This window comes from Podarcis bocagei (genome assembly GCF_964188305.1).
Source record: "Podarcis bocagei genome assembly, chromosome: 16".
In the NCBI taxonomy this organism is placed as follows: Eukaryota; Metazoa; Chordata; class Lepidosauria; order Squamata; family Lacertidae; genus Podarcis; species Podarcis bocagei.
In genome coordinates, this window is record NC_138142.1 from 34,513,998 (window position 1) to 34,537,307 (window position 23,310).

At 47.6% G+C, this 23,310-nt stretch overlaps 1 protein-coding gene across 2 annotated transcripts; it reads right to left on the minus strand.

Moving 5' to 3' along the window:
* Positions 1-299: 299 nt before the first annotated feature.
* On the minus strand, positions 300-11,121 carry SLC50A1 (solute carrier family 50 member 1). Of its 2 annotated transcripts, none has more exons than XM_081173873.1 (6): positions 10,892-11,121; positions 9,609-9,686; positions 7,805-7,928; positions 5,807-5,968; positions 2,378-2,497; positions 300-1,540 (listed from the first exon to the last, which is right to left on the minus strand). In XM_081173873.1, exons 1-6 carry the CDS (start codon positions 10,963-10,965, stop codon positions 1,439-1,441), a joined length of 660 nt encoding a protein of 219 aa, XP_081029999.1. In that variant the 5' UTR covers positions 10,966-11,121; the 3' UTR covers positions 300-1,438. The 2 variants fall into 2 exon arrangements, with proteins under 2 accessions (XP_081029999.1, XP_081030000.1); XM_081173874.1 differs by lacking the exon at positions 10,892-11,121 and adding an exon at positions 10,601-10,756.
* Between the last annotated feature and the right edge of the window lie 12,189 nt (positions 11,122-23,310).

Genomic DNA, 23,310 nt, shown 5'->3' on the forward strand with positions numbered 1-23,310 from the left:
CTGCCGGTGAAGTAGAAAACACTGAGTTATGTGGACCAATGAGCTAGGCAGCTTCTCATGTTCCTATTGCAATCAACCCATGAGGACTGGAACCTTCCTTTATCTCTAGGAAAGAGCCACAGTTGAGTGGCAGAGCACCTGGTTGGCAGAGAGAGAGAGAGAGACACCCTTGCCTGAAACCCTGGAGAGCGGCTGCCAGTCAGTGTAGACAATACTGAACTACATGGACAGCTGGCCTGACTCAGTATAATGGCAGCTTCCTCAATTCCTACACAGAAAGAAGGAGGGTTCAATGCGCGTTCTCCTCCCAGAAAACAACCTGGTTTATTAAAAGGCACTTCGTGTGGAAAGTCACAGCTTCTTAGGAAAGTTCTCTTGCGGAGCTCAGAGCAGAAGAATCGCTCCAGAGACTGGGGGAAGAAGACAGGGGCCGAGGGGCCGTTTGTGGGGCAGTGAGACGAAGGGGAAAGCAGGGGCAGAGAACTTGGTCAAAAGGCACTCCCGGAGGACGGAGGCGGAAACTGTGAAGTCCTCACTGCTCGGGCGGCAGAAACGGTTGTCCACAGAACGGGGGGAGAAAGTCGCCTTCTGGAAGTAATGCATTAAGGCAAGGAGGCACGCAGCATTTTCTTTTTGGGGAGCAGGGGGGTCTCCACGTTTACACCTCCTAGGCCTAGGGTGAAGAATGTGGGTGGCTGGTTAGGATGCTCCTGGACCCCAACTCCCATCAGCTCCAGCCAGTGGTGAGGCATGATGGGAGTTGTAGTTCAACAATGTTCCAGGACTCCAGCTCCCATCAGCCAGCACAGTCAATGGGCAGGGATGATGGGAGTTGTAGTTCAACAACGTTCCAGGACTCCAGCTCCCGTCAGCCAGCATGGCCAATGGGCAAGGGATGATGGGAGTTGTAGTTCAACAATGTTCCAGGACTCCAGCTCCTGTCAGCCTGCATGGCCAATGGGCAAGGGATGATGGGAGTTGTTGTTCAACAATGTTCACAGACTCCAGTTCCCATCAGCCCCTAACCAGCACAGTCAGTGGGCATGGATGATGGAAGTTGCAGTTCAACAGTGTTCCAGGACTCCATCTCCCATCAGCCAGCACGGCCAATGGGCAGGGATAATGGGAGTTGTAGTCCAGCAGCACCCGGAGGAACACTGTTGTACCCTGGAAAAGCAGCAGAGAGAGTGGGTTGGTTCCTTCATCCTTTTCCTGCTCTGGCTCCCTGGTTTTCAGTCTGCACCATACAGCTCAAGATGGAGGAGGAATTGTTCCTGCTGCAGAGTCCACTTGCACAGGCCGGATGGTCGGCGGGGGGGGGGGAGGGGCTCCTGAGGGCGCAAGGAGAGCAGGGACGCAGCAGCCACACCCAGCCGAAACTCAGCCCTTTTCCCCCTTCCTTGGCCAAGGGCGGTCATAAAACCCATCCCCTGGGTCCTCAGGCCTGCAGCGACTTGTAGGTTTTGTTGAGGTCCGGAGGGAAGCGCCAGAAGAGCCAGAACCGGATGAGGCTGGTGGCTATGCCTGGCACGTTGGGGACCTGGAAGAGGCAGAAAGGAGGTCAGTGGCAGACCATCTGCTTTCATAGCTGTCAAGCGTCCCTTATTTGGCGGGACAGTCCCTTATCCCAGCCGCCATGTCCCGCCGCTGTCCCTTATTGATGATGTCCCTTAAATAAGCTACTGAAGGTAATGGGGCCCTTTCTATGTCCAGCTGTGCTTTGTCAACAACAAATTGTTGCTGTTTTTTGTGTTGAATGTATGCTATATGGTAATTTATGGACCTAATAGGTATCTAAAGCCATTTGCACGCAACAAAATATGTTTTTTATCAAAGTAATTGTTGATCCCTTATTTTGGCTGCTGATCCCTTATTTTCGAGGCTGCTGGTCCCTTATTTTCAAATCTGTAAGTTGACAGCTATGTCTGCTTTGCTTGCAGAAAGTCCCCAATGGCACTTCTCCACGCGGGGGGCTGGGAGAGAGACCCCCCGCCTGAAACCCTGGAGAGACACTGCCAGTCAGTGCAGACCACACTGCGCTCAGTGGACTCAAAAATCCGACTCTGCATAAGGCAGCATCTTAAAATCTCTTAACCCGGGAGGGAGATATGGGGAGGAACGAGGTGAAGGGCAAACAGGAGAAAAGGGGGGGGGAGAGAGAAAAACCGATTTTAAAAAATCCAATTGCATCACCACCACCCGCTCTCGTGTTCCTCTCTGCCAAGGGTGGTTTACTGGCCTCTCCGTTTAATTAATTAAAATCAATGCCGCATGATTTATCAGAGGGCAGAGACGGGGGCACAACCGTTCATCGGACACTGCCGTGGCCACCTCCACGTGCACAAAAATCAGGCGCACACAAACGTGCGCTGCTCACCGCAATGTAAACATCCTGAAGCAGAATCCCATACAAGGTCCAGGAGGCCGAAGCCAGGAAGGTTGTGACTGTCAGCGGAAAGGAGAGGCACTGTGTGGAGCGGCTCCTCACGATCTTGGCCTGAGAAGACGCAAAGAATTGTCTGGTTCAGAGGTGTCAGAACCAATAATAATAATAATAATAATAATAATAATAATAATAATAATAATAATTTATTAGTTATACCCCGCCCATCTGGCTAGGTTCCCCAGCCACTCTGGGTGGCTTCCAACCGAATATTAAAAACAATACAGCGTCAGACATTAAAAACTTCCCTAAACAGCCTTCAGTTGTCTTTTAAAAGTAAAATACAGTGGTACCTTGGGTTAAGAACTTAATTTGTTCTGGAGGTCCATTCTTAACCTGAAACTGTTCTTAACCTGAAGTACCACTTTAGCTAATGGGGCCTCCTGCTGCCGCTGCACGATTTCTGTTCTCATCCTGAGGCAAAGTTCTTAACCCGAGGTACTATTTCTGGGTTAGCGGAGTCTGTAACCTGAGGCGTCTGTAACCTGAAGCATCTGTAACCCGAGATACCACTGTAGTTGTTTATTGCCTTGACATCTGCTGGGAGGGCGTTCCACAGGGCAGGTGCCACTACCAAGAAGGCCCTTCGCCTGGTTTCCTCTAACCTCACTTCTCGCAGCGAGGGAACCGCCAGAACGCCCTCAGCGCTGGACCTCAGTGTCCAGGCTGGATGTTGGCAGTGGAGACGCTCCTTCAGGTATACAGGACCGAGGCCGTTTAGGGCTTTAAAGGTCAGCACCAACACTTTGAATTGTGCTCAGACCATAAGGACCGAAGCCGAGCCTGGCTGCTGGACCTGACCCCCAAGCCCACCTGGGTCCCCATCCCAGTCTCGCAGTGGCCAACCACATGCCCCGATGGGAAACCTGCCAGCAGGACCTGAAAGTCGCAGGTTCGATCCCTAGGTAGGGCTGGTGCGGAACCTGAAACCCTGGAAAGCTGCTGCCAGTCAGAATATTATTATTATTATTATTATTATTATTATTATTATTATTATTATTATTATTAACAACAACAACAACAACAATTTATTTATACCCTGCCCATCTGGCTGGGTTTCCCCAGCCACTCAGAGTAGACAATACTGAGCTATATGGATCAATAGACTGTGTATAAGGCAGCTTCTTATGTATCAGGTCTGACTCTTCCCTTTGTGCAGCAGGTGGTTTTCTTGTCAGTCACAGACACACACACACGTGCATCCCCCATGCAGGCAGGCAATTGCTATTTAAGGACACATTTTCGCCAGGAAAAAGCTCTCAAGGAGAGGGTACAGCAAGGAGGAAGAGAAGGGGGAGGAGTTTGGATTTGATATCCCCCTTTATCACTAACCTAAGGAGTCTCAAAGTGGCTAAATTAGGAAATTTAAAACTTATTTACAGAAATATTGTAAAATTTTTGAATGCTGATGACATTGAAATGAATTGAAGGGGTTCTAGCAACAAGGTAAAATGTAAGATGGGATTGATAATAGACAAACTAATAGGATATGAATTTGCTGAACCAATTTTTAAAAGGGATACAAAAAAGGGAGGCGTGAGGAAGTCAGGAAAATAAGTTAACTAAAGATGAGAAATCAAAAAAGAGGGAGTTTTGTTTTCTTTTATATGTGTTTTTTCTTCTTTTTGTGTTTAATGTTTGTATTTTTGTATTTTGTAATTTTGTATTTTTCTGTTTTTGTATTTTTCTGAACTTTTCTATTGATAAAACTTAATAAAATATTTTTTTAAAAAATCAAAGCGGCTAACATTCTCCTTTTCCTTCCTCCCCCACAACAAACACTCTGTGAGGTGAGCAGGGCTGAGAGACTTCAGAGAAAAGTGTGACTAGCCCAAGGTCACCCAGCAGCTGCATGTGGAGAAGTGGGGAAGCGAACCCGGTTCACCAGATTACAAGTCCACTGCTCTTAACCACTACACCCAGAGCCAGGTTTTCCCAAACTTGGGTCTCCGGCTTGTTTTTGTACTACAATTCCCATCATCCCTGACCACTAGCTCTGCTAAGCAAGGGGTGATGGGAGTTGTAGTCCAACAACAGCTGGAGGTCTAGTTTGGGAAAAGTCATGCAGGCCAGAAAAAGAAGACGAAAACCTCTTAAAGGCTGAATTTGGCCCGCAGGCCTTAGTTCCTCTCAGATCCCTGCACCAAACCACACTTCCCAGTTCCAAGTGAACTGGGACCAGTGTGTTCGTTCAACAACCTGAGTCCTGCAACTTATCTGGTTTCTCGGGATCACGAATGCTCACTCTCTCTTTCTCTCTCTCTGAATAAGGACATTTCCTTTTCACCTTAAGAAAACAATAATAATGAAGGACTTGCCACGCCGCCACCTGGCAGGCAAGCCTGGCTTCCGGAAGATTCCGGTCCTGCCGTTGTCTCATCACAGGAAATGGCACCGGCCTCTCTAGACACCTGAGCTGCGGTGCGCAAATGTTTTGGATGGCTAAGCAGGGTGGGGATGGGATCGGGGCCAAAGCAGAGAGTTATGCAACACAGGATGAAGCCACAGGGATGACTACGCCTGATAGCGCTATGCCATCTGAGGGCAGGCACTTATTTAGTCGTAAATTCACCTATCTTAATCATTTCTTTTTTAAAAAACCAACAATACCCTTAATCCGTTTATATCCTGGCCCTTCCAAATAACAGTTTCCAGGATGCTATATTTAATTGGTCAGCTGAATGACCAGAGAGCAGACACACCTCAGACTTGGGGGTCAAATGCGGCCCTCTAAACCTTCCTATCTGGCCCTTGGAACTCTCACCAGGCCATGCCTGCTTTGCAGCCTCCTCGGGTGTTTTTTTCCCTGGCAAAAATGTGCCCTTGAAACTCGGTTCATGCCTGTTGGCTTGCCTGGGTGGAAACCCCCCCCCAAAACTTGAAAATGTACGCTCAGGAAACATACAGTGTGCCAGCGGCAATCTTGAGTTTCCATTAACAATTTCAAATCAGCCCTTTTTAAAAAAAACTTGGGGATTTTAAATGATGGTTTTGAATTGCCTCGATTAAAACTGGTTCGCCCTGAAATGCGTAGAGCAATAGAACCGCAACGCCCATTGAGGCGTCTGGTCAGCCATCGTGTGAGAACTGGACTATTATGGGCCTTGGGCCTGGCCCAGCAACCAACCTCTTTCTTATATGGTCTTAGGTTCACACGGTGCCTATGGAACTCACTCCCACAAGATGTAGTGACGGACGCCCACTTAGATGGCTTGAGAAGGGGCCCGGAAGATTCCAGTAGGAAATGGGAATATCAGTAGCTACTGGCCACAATGGCTGCATCCTGTCTCCTCTGTCGAAAGGGCAATATTACTCCTATATGCTGGTTTATGCAGATGGCAATCTCTTTTTTTTGTAGCATACCAGGTCAGCCAGTGGTGAGAGGTACATGGTGATGGTGAAGAGGCTGCAGAAGAGGCCCAGGCGCGTCAGGCGCACGGAAACATCCGGAACCAGCAGGTTGAAGTAACCATAGCCAAGGAGGAGCACTGCCAATAAGCCCATGGTCTTCAACAGCACAGACCGCTAGACGAGGGAAGAGAAAAGGAGGTGGTTGTTTGGAATCAACAACACTCACTATTTAAACTTCTACTCCATTTATTATTATTTAAATAATTCCTTATTTAAACTAAGGATGGGACACAGATAGCCCTTAAGATACTGCTGGTCTACAGCTCCCATCATGCCAAACCACGGATCCTACTGGTTGGGGCTGATGAAAGCTGGAATCTAACCATTAGGCTGCCCATCCCGGACTTCTACATAAGATCGGGATCCTATTTTCTCGCTTCCATCTGCACCATGTACTTAAAATATGGATACCAGATGTCCTCATTTCCCGGGGACTGTCCCCAGATTTACAAATCTGTCCCCGGACAAAATCCGTCCCCGGATTTCATTTAATGTCCCCGGATTTATATTTTAAGTGTTGTAGATTTATTAGTAGGGAATGAATGTTGCGTGATTGGTTCAACGGCACAAGACATCATATGGGGACTTCCGGCGAGGCAAAACGGTGGGCGCCACAGCAGCGAGCAGCTCCTGAAGCCAGCCAGAGCCAACTGTGCTCCCAGTCCAGCTCTGGGCTGCTGAGACTGCTGCTACCACGGGAGAACCGGGGACACCCGGCGTGTCAACAGGGGGGACCGCTGACCCCCCATGTCCCAAATCGAGCCAGGAGCGAGAGCGCCTGGCCACCTGACCGACTGCCCAGGCCTGGCCCAAGCCTACTCCATGGCGGCTAGCACTCCAAGAGAGCAGGCTGGGGCCAGAGGAAGGCCGCGCAACAGAGGAGACCACAGAAGAGAAGATATTACTTCTTTTTTGAAAAATAACTAATTTTAAAAATAATCCCCCCCTCTTTTTTTAAAAAAAGTGTCCCCGGATTCTTTGAAAAAAATCTGGTAACCTTAACTTAAAAGCAGTAGCATAACCACCTTAAGCGCTCATGTCTCTCCCCAGGGAAGTTATGCTTGGAACCACCACCAGTTATTTTTAAGGATCGGGTAAAAATTTTTCTTTAAATTAGCAAATTTTATACAGTATATCATGGCGTATTTTAGTATTGTGTTAGACCACCTTTGATGTCTATGCACGTTGTTAGCTTTTATTATCTTTTCATAGAATCATAGAATTGTAAAGTTGGAAGGGACCATTTAGTCCAACTTCCCCACAATGCAAGAATATTTTTGCCCAGCGCAAGGCTCGAACCCATGACCTTGAGTCTTCATGTGCTACCAGCCAAGCTATATTTTAGCTTGGTTTCAATTTTTCATATTCTACTGGAAGCTGCTATGAGTTTATTGTTTCACCAGAAAAGTGACTTAAGAAGCGCAATGAATAATAATTATATACATTATCCACATTAAATATATACATTTAAAAAATCATGCAAGGCACTTGGTTGTTAAAACGCTGATTTTGTGTGTGTAATACAGAAGTCTCCCTCCATCCTTCCGCCGTGCCCTGCAAGTGACCCAGGGATAGTAAGTCAGGCGTGGCTGGAGCACTATGGAAAATTTATGGCCCATCAAAAGGTGGCCCGTTGTTGATTCAAGATACCAGCCCTCTTGAGTCAACAGCCTCTGAATGTAGGCTTGAGGGTGCCAGGAAAGAGCCAGTTAGAGCGCTCGTTACAAAACGGCACATGGTACAGGCATCCTGGGACTGTACCACTTGAGCAGGTGCAGGGGTCCCGAGCTAGGAAAGTCCTCCTTGTGTGTAAAAAGCCAGCATCTCAGGGAGAAAGGGTTTAGGCCTTCCAGAAAAAAGGATCCTAGACCAGATAGGCCTTTGGCCTGATCCTGCAGGGCTCTTCCAATGTGGTTAACATGTCTGATTTTGGCCACAATCCCCACCCACCTTCTCGGAGCTGAAGTAGAAGTAGACCAGGATGTAGAGAGTCTGCAACGTCACGCCCACAGCGTTGACGAGGATGAGAGTCCAGTCTCCCTTCAGGAAGCCGTAACTCAGCCAGCTCAAATTACTGAGGGGGAAAGAGAAGGTAAAAGTTGTTGCTTTTAACGAGGACAGCCATTCCGGTAACTCCAGATCACACAGTGTAGCCGGCACAGGACGTACCTCAGAAGGGGTCTGGGTGCCAAAAGAACTGTATCTCTGCTAATGGCCATATCACAATCATGTACACCCAGAGCTCAGTTAGCCTGTAGCAGAATCATGGCCTACCAGGTGCAAGATCTCTGCGTCCCAAGAACCTCAGGCTGCATTTGTAAGATGTCAAGTCTCTAGTCCTCATGGGACAATCATGCATACTTGGTAAGAGGGAGGTGGGGTTTCTGTCTGCTGCTCTTTGAATTACAGCACAGCCCTAACCATGTCTACTCAGATGCAAGACCTGTTGAATACAATATTATTCCCAATAGTTGGGCTTAGCAATACAGCCGGGGATCATTTTGAGTGCTTGTTGTTTTTAGATGCCCTAAAATATAATGCATTTTTCAGTATTGTTATGTTGCCTCAAGACATTTTTGTAGTGGATATGCAACAAATGAAGTTAATAATGATGATGATAATAAAGATAATGTAAGAGGGGAAGAAAAATGTTCATTTCCTATCTTCTGGCAGATTGCTATTATTATTATTATTATTACTATTATTATTATCACCATCATCATCATTCAGTGTCTTGCATGAGTAGCAAATCAGAATAAAGTATTATTTTTAAAAAAAATAATGTTACATGAAAAAAAATACGAGAGACATTGCACATACTTTTGTAAATCAGGAAAATCTTTAATTAAAAAAGAAGAATAAAGTATGAATCAATCAAAATAAGAAATCATGCAGCCATAGAAAAATATGCTTTATTTAGCCTGCAGATTCTGGTGCAGAACAATTGCTGCTTTTAGCAGAGCTCACACTACAACCTTGTTTACATCGCCCAGGTTGCAGCTCCAACCCCAAAGGGTAAACCTCTGCACTTGTGCAGACTTGCCCAACGACCACCCAAAGACACGCTGTGCAATCCCAACCAATCAGGGATCACCTATTAAATGCACCTACAGAGGTGTAAAGTAGGGATGGGGAACCTGCAACCCTCTAGATCATGGGTAGGCGAATTAAGGCCCAGGGGCCGGATCCGGCCTAATCACCTTCTAAATCCGGCCTGCGGACGGTCCGGGAATCAGCGTGTTTTTACATGAGTAGAATATGTCCTTTTATTTAAAATGCATCTCTGGGTTATTTGTGGGGTATAGGAATTCGTTCATTTTTTATTTTATTTTTCAAAATATAATCCGGCCCCCCACAAGGTCTGAGGGACAGTAGACTGGCCCCCTGCTGAAAAAGCTTGCTGACCCCTGCTTTAGATTGTGTTGGACTCCAATTCCCATCAGCCCCTGCAGCCAGCATGGCCAAAGGTCAGGGGTGATGGGAGTCCAGCAGCATTTGGAGGACCACCATGCTCCCCACCCTTGTCCTAGACACAGGTGGTCCCAACCAATCAGGGATCACCTATTAAATGCACCTATAGAGGTATAAAGCAGCAAAGGGGAACCTGCGGCCCTCTAGATTGTGTTGGACTCCAATTCCCATCAGCCCCTGCAGCCAGCAGGGATGGTTGGAGGTGGAATCCATCAACGTTTGGAGGACCACAGGTTCCACAATCACGTTAAGCAGAGCTCCCCCAACCAGTCCCAAGCCATACTTGACATCGGTGGTGAGGAACGGCAGAAACTGGATGTTCTCCACACTCTGGGTTGCAAACATCTGCTTCAGGTCAGACCTGGAGAAGAGGCGAGAGAGGATACCTTGTCGTCATGGAGGCTGACGTAGTTCCCCATTTGATTACAACCAGACGCCTGTGTCAGTGGCGTAGCGTGGGGGGTGCAGGGGGGGCCGGCCGCACCGGGCGCAACATCTGGGGGTTAGGGTTAGGGGGCGCACATCCACGGGTTAGGGGGCGCAAATTACCGTATTTTTTGCACCATAACACTCACTTTTTTTCCTCCTAGAAAGTAAGGGGAAATGTCTGTGCGTGTTATGGAGGGAATGGCTAGGGGTGGCATGCCTACGGATTTTCCTCCTCTAAAAACTACATGCGTGTTATGGTCGGGTGCGTGTTATAGAGCGAAAAATACGGTACTTGCCTTGCCCCGGGTGCTGACAACCCACGCTACGCCACTGGCCTGTGTGCCCATAGCTCCATCACCCGTCCCACCGCTCTGCCCCACATCTCTTCACCCCAACATTGGATCCATCCACGCTCGTTTCCCCCACTCACATACCCAGCTCTGCGCCAGCTGACCCCGTTTCTGTATTCATATTTAAAGCACGCCCGCTTGCACCAAAGGATTCTGGGAAACGTCGTTTCCTCTCACGGCGCTACAATTCCCAGCGCCCTTAGCAAACTACAGTTCCCAGGATTATTGGGGGGGTGTCTGTGTGCTCTAACTGTGTACGTAGTCTGTGTTCCCCACACCATCCTTGGTTCTGCCTGCCCCACATCAAAACACACCCCATGCCTTAACCCACATAAATTATAAGTGTGGCACTGAATCAAAAAGTCGTTGGGAGCGGGAGAAAACACCTAGAATAATAAAGACCTGAATATGGGCTCTTGCCCATATATCCTGCTCCATAGCAACCCACTTCCTGGTAGATCCGCCCCATAAAACTGTTATTGTCAGCACCTCTCACCCACAGACACGTCGCTGGAGCGCTGCCCCACCGCGATACGTGTTACACTCTAAGCCACGTCGCATTCACACGTGCACAGGGCGGTATTTCGCTGGGGGGGGGCTCTGTGAGCCCCACGTGTCTATCTCGGGGGCAGAGCCTGGCACCTGCTGGGGAAGAAGGGCAGCAGATCCACCTCCCCACCTGCTACAGCCCCACATCCCTGACCCAACCAGAACCCCCCACCCCAGGCCTTGACGTGGCTTGCCCCTTCCCCACAACCAATGCCCCCCAACCCAAAAATGCGCTCACAGGCCAGTCCCGAACATGCCCAGGGAGAAGAGCAGGCAGGCCCCCGAGAGCAGCTGCAGCCCCACCGGACCCATCGCCGAGGCTCCGTGCGAGATCGATCCCCGGGGAAAGCCCTGCGGGGAAGCGCTGGCTGCCTGCCTGCCTGCCTCCCTCCCGGGCAAACCCCCCCACGATGGGGCGGCCGGCCGCCCTCCTTCCCGCCTCGGCCGGATCCTCCTCGCCCGGACCCGCCTCCCGCTCCGCCCGGCAGCCGCGCGGCTGCGGCTCCGCCTCGGACGGGGCGGACCCGGCGAAAGGGCGCGGCGTCCAAGGCTTCCCTAAAGAGCGAGGAAGGATCGGTGCCGGGGCTCGAGCAAAGGGGCTGGTGAATGGTTTGGGAAGGGATCTCAGCCCCTGCACCTTTTTTCTTTATTTCTCCCCCCTCTATTGGGTTTTGAAAGGGAGAGAGATAGAGGTTCTGGGGCTCACACAGGGAGGGAAATGGACTCCAGGACTCAGCCCTTCACCTATTTTCTTTATTTCTCTCTCCCCCCCCCCTCTTTTGGGTTTTGAAAGGGAGAGAGAAAGAGATTGGTTCTGGGGCTCACAAACGGAGGGAAATGGGTCCCAGGGCTCAGCCCCTGAACCTATTTTCTTTATTTTCCCCCCACTGGGTTTTGAAAGGGAGAGAGATAGAGGTTCTGGGGCTCACACATGGAGAGGAATGGGCCCCAGGACTCAGCCCCTGAACCTATTTTCTCCCCCCCCCATTGGGTTTTGAAAGAGAGAGAAAGGTTCTGGGGCGCATACATGGAGGGAAAAAGGCTCCAGGGTTCAGTCCCTGCACCTATTTTCTTTATTTCTCCCCGCTCTACTGGGTTTTGAAAGGGAGAGAGATAGAGGTTCTGGGGCTCACACACGGAGGGAAATGAGCCCAGGACTCAGCCCCTGCACCTATTTTATTTTTATTTCCTTACTGGATTTTTAAAAGGAAGAGGAGAGGTTAAGGGCCCAAACAAGAGGAAAGGGGGATATGTTGCAGCAGTGGCGTAGCGTGGGTTGTCAGCACCCGGGGCAAGGCAAGTAATTTGTGCCCCCTAACCCGTGGATTTGCGCCCCTAACCCGTGGATTTGCGCCCCCTAACCCGTGGATTTGCGCCCCCTAACCCTAACCCCCAGATGTTGCGCCCGGTGCGGCCGGCCCCCCCTGCACCCACCACGCTACGCCACTGTGTTGCAGGGTTCAACAACAGCACCTATTTCCTTTTTGTTGTTGTTGTTGGCTTCAAATAGCAAGGGGAGAGGTTCTGGCACTCAAACATGGGGGTAATTTTAGCTTCTGGGGCTAAGAAAATACGGTGCCTATTTTCTTTTTTCTTACTGGGCGGGGAACAAAAGCGGGAGAGGTGCCAGGGCTCAAACATGTGGTAATAGGCTCTGGCGCTCAGCTCCCGTACCTATTTTCTTGTTCCTGTTGGATTATAAAGCAGCAGGGAAGAGGCAAGGCAACTCAAAGAGAAGGAATACCAAGGAGGTCCGGGGATGGAGAACAGAGCCCTGTGCAAAAGTGTGTAGAAACTCCACCCACTTTGCCACTGGCCCCGCCCACCAGTAGCATGTGGCCCCTGGAAGGCTGCCGAGAAAGGAATGTGGCCCTCAGGATGGAAAAGCTCCCCCACCCCCTGTTTAAGGGGCAGGGGAAAGAGGTGCTGGGGCTCAAACAAGGACTTAGTGGCTTCCAAGGCCCAGCACCTATTTTTTTCTATAGGGTTAAAAGAAAGGGAGGGGAGGTCAGGATAGGCGCTGGGGTTCAAACAAGGGCATAATGGGCTCCAGGATTCAACATCTGCCCCTGTTTTCTTTTTTGAAAAGGAGGAAAGAGGTACTGGGGCTGTGACACAGTAGTAGTGGGTGATGGAGCTTAGCCCTTGAATCTATTTTCTTTTGTGTAAAATGGGTGGGGAGGGGTGCTGGGGCTTAAAAAAATGGGTTCTAGAGTTCGGCTCCAGCATCTGTTTCCTTCTTGTTGTCGTTTAGTCGTGTCCGACTCTTCGTCACCCCCTGGACCAGAGCACGCCAGGCACTTCTGTCTTCCACTGCCTCCCGCAGTTTGGTCAAACCCATGCTGGTAGCTTCGAGAATACTGTCCCACCATCTCATCCTCTGTCCTCCCCTTCTCCTTGTGCCCTCCATCTTTCCCAACATCAGGGGCTTTTCCAGGGAGTCTTCTCTTCTCATGAGGTGGCCAAAGTCTTGGAGCCTCAGCTTCAGGATCTGTCCTTCCAGTGAGCACTCAGGGCTGATTTCCTTCAGAATGGAGAGGTTTGATCTTCTTGCAGTTTGTGGGACTCTCAAGAGTCTCCTCCAGCACCATCATTCAAAAGCATCAATTCTTCAGCGATCAGCTGCCTTTATGGTCCAGCTCTCACTTCCATACATCACTACTGGGAAAACCATAGCTTGAACTATACGGACCTTTGTCGGCAAGGTGATGTCTCTGCTTTTTAAGATGCTGTCTAGGTTTGTCGTTGCTTTTCTCCCAAGAAGCAAGCGTCTTTTAATTTCGTGGCTGTTGTCACCATCTGCAGTGATCATGGAGCCCAAGAAAAGGACAAGAGTTTCTGGGGCTTAAAGGTAGAGCTTAGCTGGTTGCAAGGCCTACCCTCAAAATCTGTTTCATTTTCCTGCCCATGGGGTTTTAAAAAGGGGGTGGGTGGGGGGAGAAATAGGTGGTGGGGCTTCTGGAGGAATTAATTGGTCCTGGGACTTTGTCATCAAGGCTCCATCCTGCCGTTCCTTTTCTCCTGCCTCCCCTTAAACAAACACACAGTATTAAGAGTTTTAGCAAGCGAGACAATTGGCTTGAACAAAGCGTTAAGCAGCCTAAGACAACAGATCGATACGGAACACAACCAAACACAATAACAACGGAGAAAAAGGAGAAGGAAAGTTAATTGTTCGTCTTTCTGAGTCATTATTCTTCGGCAGATGCACCCAAACAGTTAGATTGCGTGGGATGAGGGTGTGTGAGAGAGAGAGATGTAAATAGAACATTTCCAGAGGGACCCTAAACAAGTCGCTATAATTATAACAATAAAAAAGCAGTATTTATGTTGTGTTAGTGGGTTGTTCAACATGTTCCAAGTTGCACCCAGCTAATGCCCCGTCTGTACTATGCATTTAAAGCACGACTGTATCACTTTAAGCAGCCGTGCCTTCTCCCAAAGTCTCCTGGGAACTGTAGCTTGCTAGCTCAGTTGGCAGAGCATGAGATTAATAATCTCAGGGTTTTGGGGGGTCGAGCCCCACCTCGGGCAAAAGATTCCTGCATTTCAGGGGGTTGGACTAAAGGACCTCTGAAGGTCCCTTCCAACTCTACATAAAATTACAATATAAAAGCTGCAAAACACATAGTAAAAATAAGGACACCAACCAGCCAATAACCCACCCCCTTCTAACAACTCATTTAAAAGGGCATTGGCTGAAAAGGAATCTTTTTGCTTGGCGCCTAAAGGTGTATAATGAAGATGGCAGGCGAACTAATGGTCATTCTGTGAATGTTCACATTTGGAATTATAAAGCTTTACAATTACACCAACCCATTTTGCTTGTTATTGATATTTATAATTTTTATTTATGTTTTTCAGTTATATATATACATTACAATAGTTTTACAATCATTCTAACATTTCAGAACTTGACTTTCTTCCTCTTTCTGCGGTTCCTCCAATTATTTTTTTTATATTTCCTGCATATTCCAAATTAACTTAGCTTATTCATTTATTTATCTACTTTAAATATATACTAAATATGTATTACAATAATCCTGCCAATGTTCTTATCTGTTTGCAGTTTGTTTGTAAATATTTCAATAAACCATTTCCATTTTTTAATAAAAAAGTTTGTTACCTTGAATTCTTATTTTTTCCGGTAAGTTTTGCCATTACGCATATTCCATACATTTTTGTATTCATTCTTCTTTCATTGGGATGTCTTCTTTCCATTTTTGGACAAAAAACATTATTGTAATCACATACATGAATAATTTTTTATACAGTATGGGTAGTTCTGCCTCAGTAATTCCCAAAAGGTGAGCTTCTGGTTTTGGGGGATTTTTTTACAAGTGCTATTTTAAACATCTTTTCCAATTCATTATATATCATTTCCCAGTAAGCTTTAACCTTACCACAAGACCACCACATAGGATAAAAAGTACCTTCTTTTTGCATTTCCAACACTTATTCGATTTTGATTTATACATTTTTGCCAGTTTATTCGGTGTTAGACACCATCGATATAACATTTTCATATAGTTTTCTCTTATAAACCATAAGACGCTGTGAATTTTATATCTCTGTTCCACAACCGTTCCCATGCTTCCATATCTATATTATAACCAATATCTATTACCCATTGTATCACTGAGGATTTTACTAGCTTATCCTGCGTCTCCCATTCCAATAACATCTTATACATTTTAGACAGCACATTAACATTACATTCCAACAGATCTGTCTCCAATTGTGATGTTTGTTATTGTCATTTACTGTATATACTTTCGTGAGCTCCATGATCACTGCAGATGGTGACAGCAGTCACAAAATTAAAAGACGCCTGCTCCTTGGGAGAAAGGCGATGGCAAATCTAGACAGCATCTTAAAAAGCAGAGACATCACCTTGCCAACAAAGGTCCGTATAGTTCAAGCTATGGTTTTCCCAGTAGTGATGTATGGAAGTGAGAGCTGGACCATCAAGAAGGCTGATGGCCGAAGAATGGATGCTTTTGAATTATGGTGCTGGAGGAGACTCTTGAGAGTCCCATGGACTGCAAGAAGATCAAATCTATCCATTCTGAAGGGAATCAGCCCTGAGTGCTCACTGGAAGGACAGATCCTGAAGCTGAGGCTCCAAGACTTTGGCCACCTCATGAGAAGAGAAGACTCCCTGGAAAAGACCCTGATGTTGGGAAAGATGGAGGGCACAAGGAGAAGGGGAGGACAGAGGACGAGATGGTGGGACAGTGTTCTGGAAGCTACCAGCATGGGTTTGACCAAACTGCGGGAGGCAGTGGAAGACAGGAGTGCCTGGCATGCTCTGGTTCATGGGGTGACGAAGAGTCAGACACGACTAAACGACTAAACAACAACTGTATATACATAGGAACCTAGAAGGCTTCCTTATACAGAATCAGATTATTGGTCCATCTACCTCAATAATGCTTGTACTGACTGGCAGTGGTTCTCTAGGATTTCAAACAGGATACTTTCCCAGCCCTAACTGGATATTGAACCCGGGATCTTGAATCAGGAACCCCTTAGCTATGGCTCTTTGATTCAATGCAGCATATTCAGTGTATACAGTAACACCCAGTCCGCTGGTCCCTGCCTGCAAGGAGCCTACAGTCTTTAACTGTCTAGATTATTTTGGGCATAAAGTGGTGCTCCCTGGACTAGAATTATCTTTAGGCCCGTCGATATTTCTATTACACTGTATGAAAGATGTACCAAATAATCATCAAGATCCCATTTTGAAGACGGCTGCTAGGATCGGCTACGCTAAGCAATGGAGATTGCGAATCGACTGCGCTCGATATTGGAGCTGGAAAATAAATTATGAGCACATAACAGCTGCGTTGAAAAAGTATAGAGAAAGGAAAGACAAAAGAGCCAGTCAGGTGTCTGCTGTTTACCAGCAGCAAAATAAAACCCATCTGTCCACAAAAATGACTTGAAGTCACAAGTTTCCTTTATCATATGCATTTATTATGTAACCAGGATTCCTTGCGCTGTAGTCATTCTGGTAATATTTTAATACTGTAGTTTCAAAAATAAAACTTACTGTGCATAGATATTATATGCCTTAGCTCATCATCGTAAGATTCCAAGGCAATCAGCAATATTAAAATGGACTTTTATTATATGATTACCCCGACTGCTGGAGCAGGTGTTAGGCCAGGCATAGGCAAACTCGGCCCTCCAGATGTTTTGGGACTACAACTCCCATCATCCCTGACCACTGGTCCTGTTAGCTAGGGAAGATGGGAGTTGTAGTCCCAAAAGCTGAGTTTGCCTATTCCTGTGTTAGGCCATAGACTTGACACAAGATCTCATCTTTCGATCCTCTTACTCAAAGTGTATGGGCGATTTGGGATGAGAAAACCACTCTGTACATCCTCAGAGCCTGCCTTAGTAGATAGCACCTAGCTTTGTAAAATGGGAAGCCTTCACTCCAATCTGTAAGCAACTTATATGAAATTAACACGCACGAGCTTTTGAATGACACCCGGATGACAGCAAACAGCATTCCAGGCTTAGGTATGCTGTGATCCCCGTTTGACAGTTGAGAAATAGGCAGAGAGAAAGTGACTTGCCTGAGCTTAGGGCCGTTGAGGTTGAGCCTGACAGGTTCTGCGTTCGAGTCACGCAGCGGCATAGTCGCAAGGTAGAGTCACTTCCAGCCAGGGCTTGTCCTCTGGTCTTTCCAGTCTGGCATCCTGTCTCTTCACACTGCTCATTACGAGATGCTTGGCGGAGAAGCCGTCAGGAATTGGGGCGACTGGGAGAGGGCAGGAGAGGCAAAGTTAGCCCGCTGCCGTCCACTCCCAGTTCGTGGCAGAAATGGCTTTGATGCGATGGAAGGACAGATCAATTCTCCCTCTCGTTTTTCTGTCGACCCATTCCAAAACGCTTAGGCTGTTTTATCTTTCGCCTATGGACGGTCCAATCCATCCATTCAGCAGTTCTGTTTAGTGAATGCGAGCGGGATCTGCAACCAAACGTTGCAGTGCAGGTGCCGGCCAGTCAGTCCTGCCCTTCTCTACGATACTCCATTCCGCCCTACTTTTTCCCCTCTCCACCCCAATTTCCAGCAGTCTGTGAGCATTGCTCATTCCTCACTGGGCTGTTTTGGGGTTTCTGTCCCCTCCTTAATGTTGGGGAAGGGGGAATATTTGCTGTGTTTCTGGGAACCTTCCTCCAACCTTGCCCGGACAGCGCCATTTTGGCTACATATGGAAAAGCGCTAACCATGAAACCCCAGATATAGAGGGAATGGTGAATGTAGCCCAAACCTCAGCACGGATGTTAAAAAAACCTTGTGATCCCTTAGAAACAAAAAAGCTTCTTTATGGAATAAGCATTCCTGGACCCACAATGCCATGATACGTGCATTTACTCAGAAGTAAGGCCCAAGTAGGGATGGGGAAGAAATTGGGTTCCAGACAAACTTATCTAATCTGCACTTTCTAAATCAATGCACGAACCAAAACTCAGAGTTGTCTGATGAAATCTGCAATGCTCTGAATTTTGCAAGGCCGTTTTGTAGCCTAGTAATGTGTACAGAAGTGAATCTCACAAGGTAGAGAGTGTACAATATCCATTAGCAACGCTAACATACCAAAAACGCTTTATATTTGGGGGAATGCCTTTTGCAAAAAATGTGTCTGTTAGACAAACTTGTTTCCAAAAATGTGCGTCTTTAGGAGAATCCCAAACTAAAATACTGGTGAGGACTTTTTAAAAAATAAATAAATAAATTGCAAAGTGCTTTGGAGATGTGAGGAAATGAATTGAAGCTTGGAGACATGAGAAGCTGAGAGAAAATGAAATGGACAGATTCTCCCTCCCAGGTAAGTATGAATTGGATTGCACCCTAAAGGCCGCTTCGTATGAAAGGGTTCTAAGAGCTGTTAGGAGACCCCTTCTATTCCACTGAAGGAGCTGCAATTCGCAAATTTGGAAGGGGTTGATTGTTAGGCCATTGTGGGAATTTTAGCTCTGGGGGGCAGGGTTCTCCTAAAAATTCTCAGCTCTTTTAGAAAACTGCCATTCCCAGAATTATTGGGGTGGGGGAGAGAGAAGCCATAAGTGGTATCTTAGCTTTTTTAAAGTGGATATGGCCAAAGAAGGGAAAGAAATGGAGGCAGTGAGAGATTTCACTTTCTTTCCATGATCACTGCAGATGGTAACAGCAGTCACGAAATTAAAAGACGCCTGCTTCTTGGGAGAAAAGCAATGACAAACCTAGACAGCAGCTTAAAAAGCAGAGACATCACCTTGCCGACAAAGGTCCATATAGTTCAAGCTATGGTTTTCCCAGTAGTGATGTATGGAAGTGAGAGCTGGACCATCAAGAAGGCTGATCGCCGAAGAATGGATGCTTTTGAATGATGGTGCTGGAGGTGACTCTTGAGAGTCCCATGGACTGCAAGAAGATCAAACCTCTTCATTCTGAAGGAAATCAGCCCTGAGTGCTCACTGGAAGGACAGATCCTGAAGCTGAGGCTCCAATACTGTGGCCACCTCATGAGAGGAGAAGACTCCCTGGAAAAGACCCTGATGCTGGGAAAGATGGATGGCACAAGGAGAAGGGGATGGCAGAGGACAAGATGGTTGGACAGTGTTCTCGAAGCTACCAGCATGAGTTTGACCAAACTGCGGGAGGCAGTGGAAGACAGGAGTGCCTGGCGTGTTCTGGTCCATGGCGTCACGAAGAGTCGGACACGACTAAATGACTAAACAACAACAACATGGCCAAAGAGTTGTTTTTGGAGGATATACTCTTGTTCTCAGGGAGATGTAGCAGACAGGGGCTGGTTGCCTCTGGTCCACTGGATACCTATGAAGCCTGTGGGGCTGTTTTTTTCTGTTTACCCCCACTTTCCCCACACCTGACATAATCTGCGATGTCAGGTGTGGAGCTGGTAAGTATGAAGGAACAACGGGAGCTTAAAGGCAGCTACTGGAGTTTCCTTTGCAAGCGGGACTCGCTGTCATTGCCGACAGCGAGTCCTGCTGGGATCAGCCGCTCTAGGAAGTTCCCCATGGGGAACGCAAGTCACTAGAGCCCCACCCCCCCAAAAAAAAATTAGACGGGGCCTAAAGCCTCAGGTTAATCAATCCAGACGGGCCAAAAAATGGCCCTGGTTCAAAACCAATGAAAAAGCTTCCGTTGATTAATCTACAGTGGTACCTCGGTTTACGAACTTAATCCATTCTGGAAGTCCGTTCTTAAACCGAGGTGCGCTTTCCCTAATGAGGCCTCCCACTGCTGGTGCCCTTCCACAGTTCGGTTTCTGTTCATTGTTGTTGTGGTTGTTTAGTCATTTAGTTGTGTCCGACTCTTCGTGACCCCCTGGACCAGAGCACGCCAGGCACTCCTGTCTTCCACTGCCTCCCGCAGTTTGGTCAAACCCATGCTGGTAGCTTCGAGAACACTGTCCAACCATCTCGTCCTCTATCGTCCCCTTCTCCTTGTGCCCTCCATCTTTCCCAGCATCAGGGTCTTTTCCAGGGAGTCTTCTCTTCTCACGAGGTGGCCAAAATATTGGAGCCTCAGCTTCAGGATCTGTCCTTCCAGTGAGCACTCAGGGCTGATTTCCTTAAGAATGGAGAGGTTTGATCTTCTTGTAGTCCATGGGACTCTCAAGAGTCTCCTCCAGCACCAGAATTCAAAAGCATCAATTCTTCGGCCATCAGCCTTCTTTATAGTCCAGCTCTCACTTCCATACATCACTACAGTGGTACCTCAGGTTACATACACTTCAGGTTACAGACTCCGCTAACCCAGAAATAGTGCTTCAGGTTAAGAACTTTGCTTCAGGATGAGAACAGAAATCATGCTCCGGTGGCGCGGCAGCAGCAGGAGGCCCTATTAGCTAAAATGGTGCCTCAGGTTAAGAACAGTTTCAAGTTAAGAACGGACTCTGGAACTAATTAAGTACTTAACCCGAGGTACCACTGTACTGGGGAAACCGTAGCTTTAACTATATGGGCCTTTGTTGGCAAGTTGATGTCTCTGCTTTTTAAGATGCTGTCTAGGTTTGCCATTGCTGGTAAAGTTCGCAAACCGGGACGCTACTTCCGGTTTTGTGGAGTTCGTAAACCAAATAGTTCGTAAACAGGGCTATTCTTCAACCGAGGTACCACTGTATCAATCAAAGCTTGTGGCCTGAAATGACCTTGCCAGACTCTTCCATCCGTCCATCTGCTCCTCGCTGTCGCCACTTTTCCCTTCCCGTTTAAAAACAAAAACACAACCCATATGCTTTTACCCTCTGAATAACCCCGCGGCCCGGAGTACCACAAGCTAATTATATATTTGGTAAAAGCTAAACTTCCTGGGGTGTAGTTTGCATGGGCAGCGCCCTCCCGACTGCACACATCTTTATAAATATGTGTGTTTGCTTTCTCCTTCAGCCCTCATGTTGTTGCTGTTTTCTTTCACAAAGCATAGAGAAGGATTCCCAGAATGCCCTGGGAAGAGCGGTTGACTGTTTTGCTGCTCAGAGTAGACCCCCTTGAAGTGAAACAACATGGCTTACTTAGGTCCGTACGTTTTAATAGGTCTGTTTTTAGTAGAATCTAGCTGGAGACAAGCCAAGGTTGTTTGTTGTCAAAGAGTACAAGTGTCTGCCCTTCTCTGAGGAAACCCATTCGTAATAATGGGCAGGACCTAAGTTAGACCCATTCATTCCAATGGAGTGTGAGCTTAGGCCCTCATCTGCACTATACATTTAAAGCAATATTGTTCTAGTTTAAAACAGTTGTGCCTCCCCCCCCCCCACTGGGAACTGTAGTTTCTTGAGGGAGCTGAGAACTCCCCCTCACAGAGCTACAATTCTCAGAGGGGCGTACAAATCAATCCCTTTTTCAGGGAGCTCTGGGAATTGTAGCTCTCCAAGGGGAATAGGGGGCTCGCCTAACAACTCTCAGCGCCCTCAAACTACAGTTCCCAGGAGACTTTGGGGAGAAACGATGCCTTTTTTAAAAAAGTGGTATGATGGCACTTTAAATGTGGTATGTAAAGGTAAAGGGACCCCTGACCATTAGGTCCAGTCGTGGCCGACTCTGGGGTTGCGGCACTCATCTTGCTTTATTGGCCAAGGGAGCCGGCGTAAAGCTTCCGGGTCATGTGGCCAGCATGACTAAGCCGCTTCTGGCGAACCAGAGCAGCACACGGAAATGCCATTTACCTTCCCGCCAGAGCGGTACCTATTTATCTACTTGCACTTTGACGTGCTTTCGAACTGCTAGGTTGGCAGGAGCAGGGACCGAGCAACAGGAGCTCACCCCATTGCGGGGATTCGAATGTGGTATGATGTTGCTTTAAATCAAGATGTGGCTGTGATCAGAGTCTGGCCTGGACTGACGTACAGAGGGGCTCAGCCAAGCATCCTGATTTTACTTCTCTTCGCCTCTTCGCCTCAGCACACATGCAGTACCGGTATCCATATCAGTTTTCTGCTCTTGCAGCTCAACAACAGAACCACCAGCCTAGCCTCAGCAGATTGCTTCCGGGCTGTGAAATGCTTTGGAGTTAATTGGGCAACGCTGGAGGAGACTGAAGCACGTAATGACGCAACTATTTCTTAAGCTTTCGGCAGACAAAAGCTGTTGCAGCACTATGGAAAGAGGGGAATCTGTCCTTGCAGACAGATTAAACTGCCCTTGTTTTTTGTGAGGACCAGAAAAGCCCTTTCCCTGAGGAGGACTCCAGGATCAGGCCAGTGGACCTTTGCAGGCAAAGCTATTGGTTTCGGGAATAAAGACTTCTAGCTTTTGCCAGTCCTACTCAGAGTAAGACCATCAGAATGAATGGAAACAACTAGCTTAGGTCCGTGAATGTCAACAGGTCTACTCTGAGTAGGGCCTAGCTGGCTACCAACCCCACATGCTGCATCTCCCCCTTATATAAAAGCACATAATACACTCTCCATAATCAAGGGCAATCGATTCTCTTTTCTACACTGTGATCTTAAACCTGCAGCCTCTCTTTAGGGATGGGTGTTCCCTGCTGTTTGTAAAATGAGGTAAGGGAAAATATTCCCACTCACTTTCTCCACCACTCATAACCTTGCTGCAGATTAATATTATCATCAAAGGTGTGTTCCCCATTGGCAGTTTTTTTTTCTTTTTCTTAATCGTCGCCACACACCGCAAAGCTAATAAGTTGTGCTAGTTAAGTAGAACCTCCATGTCCTGAGGGAGTCTACCTCCAAATGCCAGCTGCTAGGGAAAAGATGTCGCTGCCTTTGTGCCCAGTTGTGTAGTGGCAAATTCATAAAAACAGGGTCCCTTCAGCAACACCCCCTTCGAAGATTATACAGCCTTCTAAGGCTGCGCAATAACCTTCTAATTATGCAATAATCGCAACTAGGGAGACATTGCTGTGATGCATGCAGATCTCCATGTGTGGCCTTTGAGCCAGATCTACTAGTTTACCCGTGCATGTTCATGGGCAAATGATTTGGAGCGCTCCAATATCTTATTTCAGAGTGACTGAAGTTTCCTTAGGAGTTCCATTGTCTGTAAAAGAACTTTCACCCTGTTCTCTTGAAAAGGAAGCACCGTTTGATCGCAATGTTCCTAAAGGCTTAGCTTTGGAGCATAAAACTCCTCCGTGGTGCGCGCGCGCACCCACACCCACACCCACACCCACAC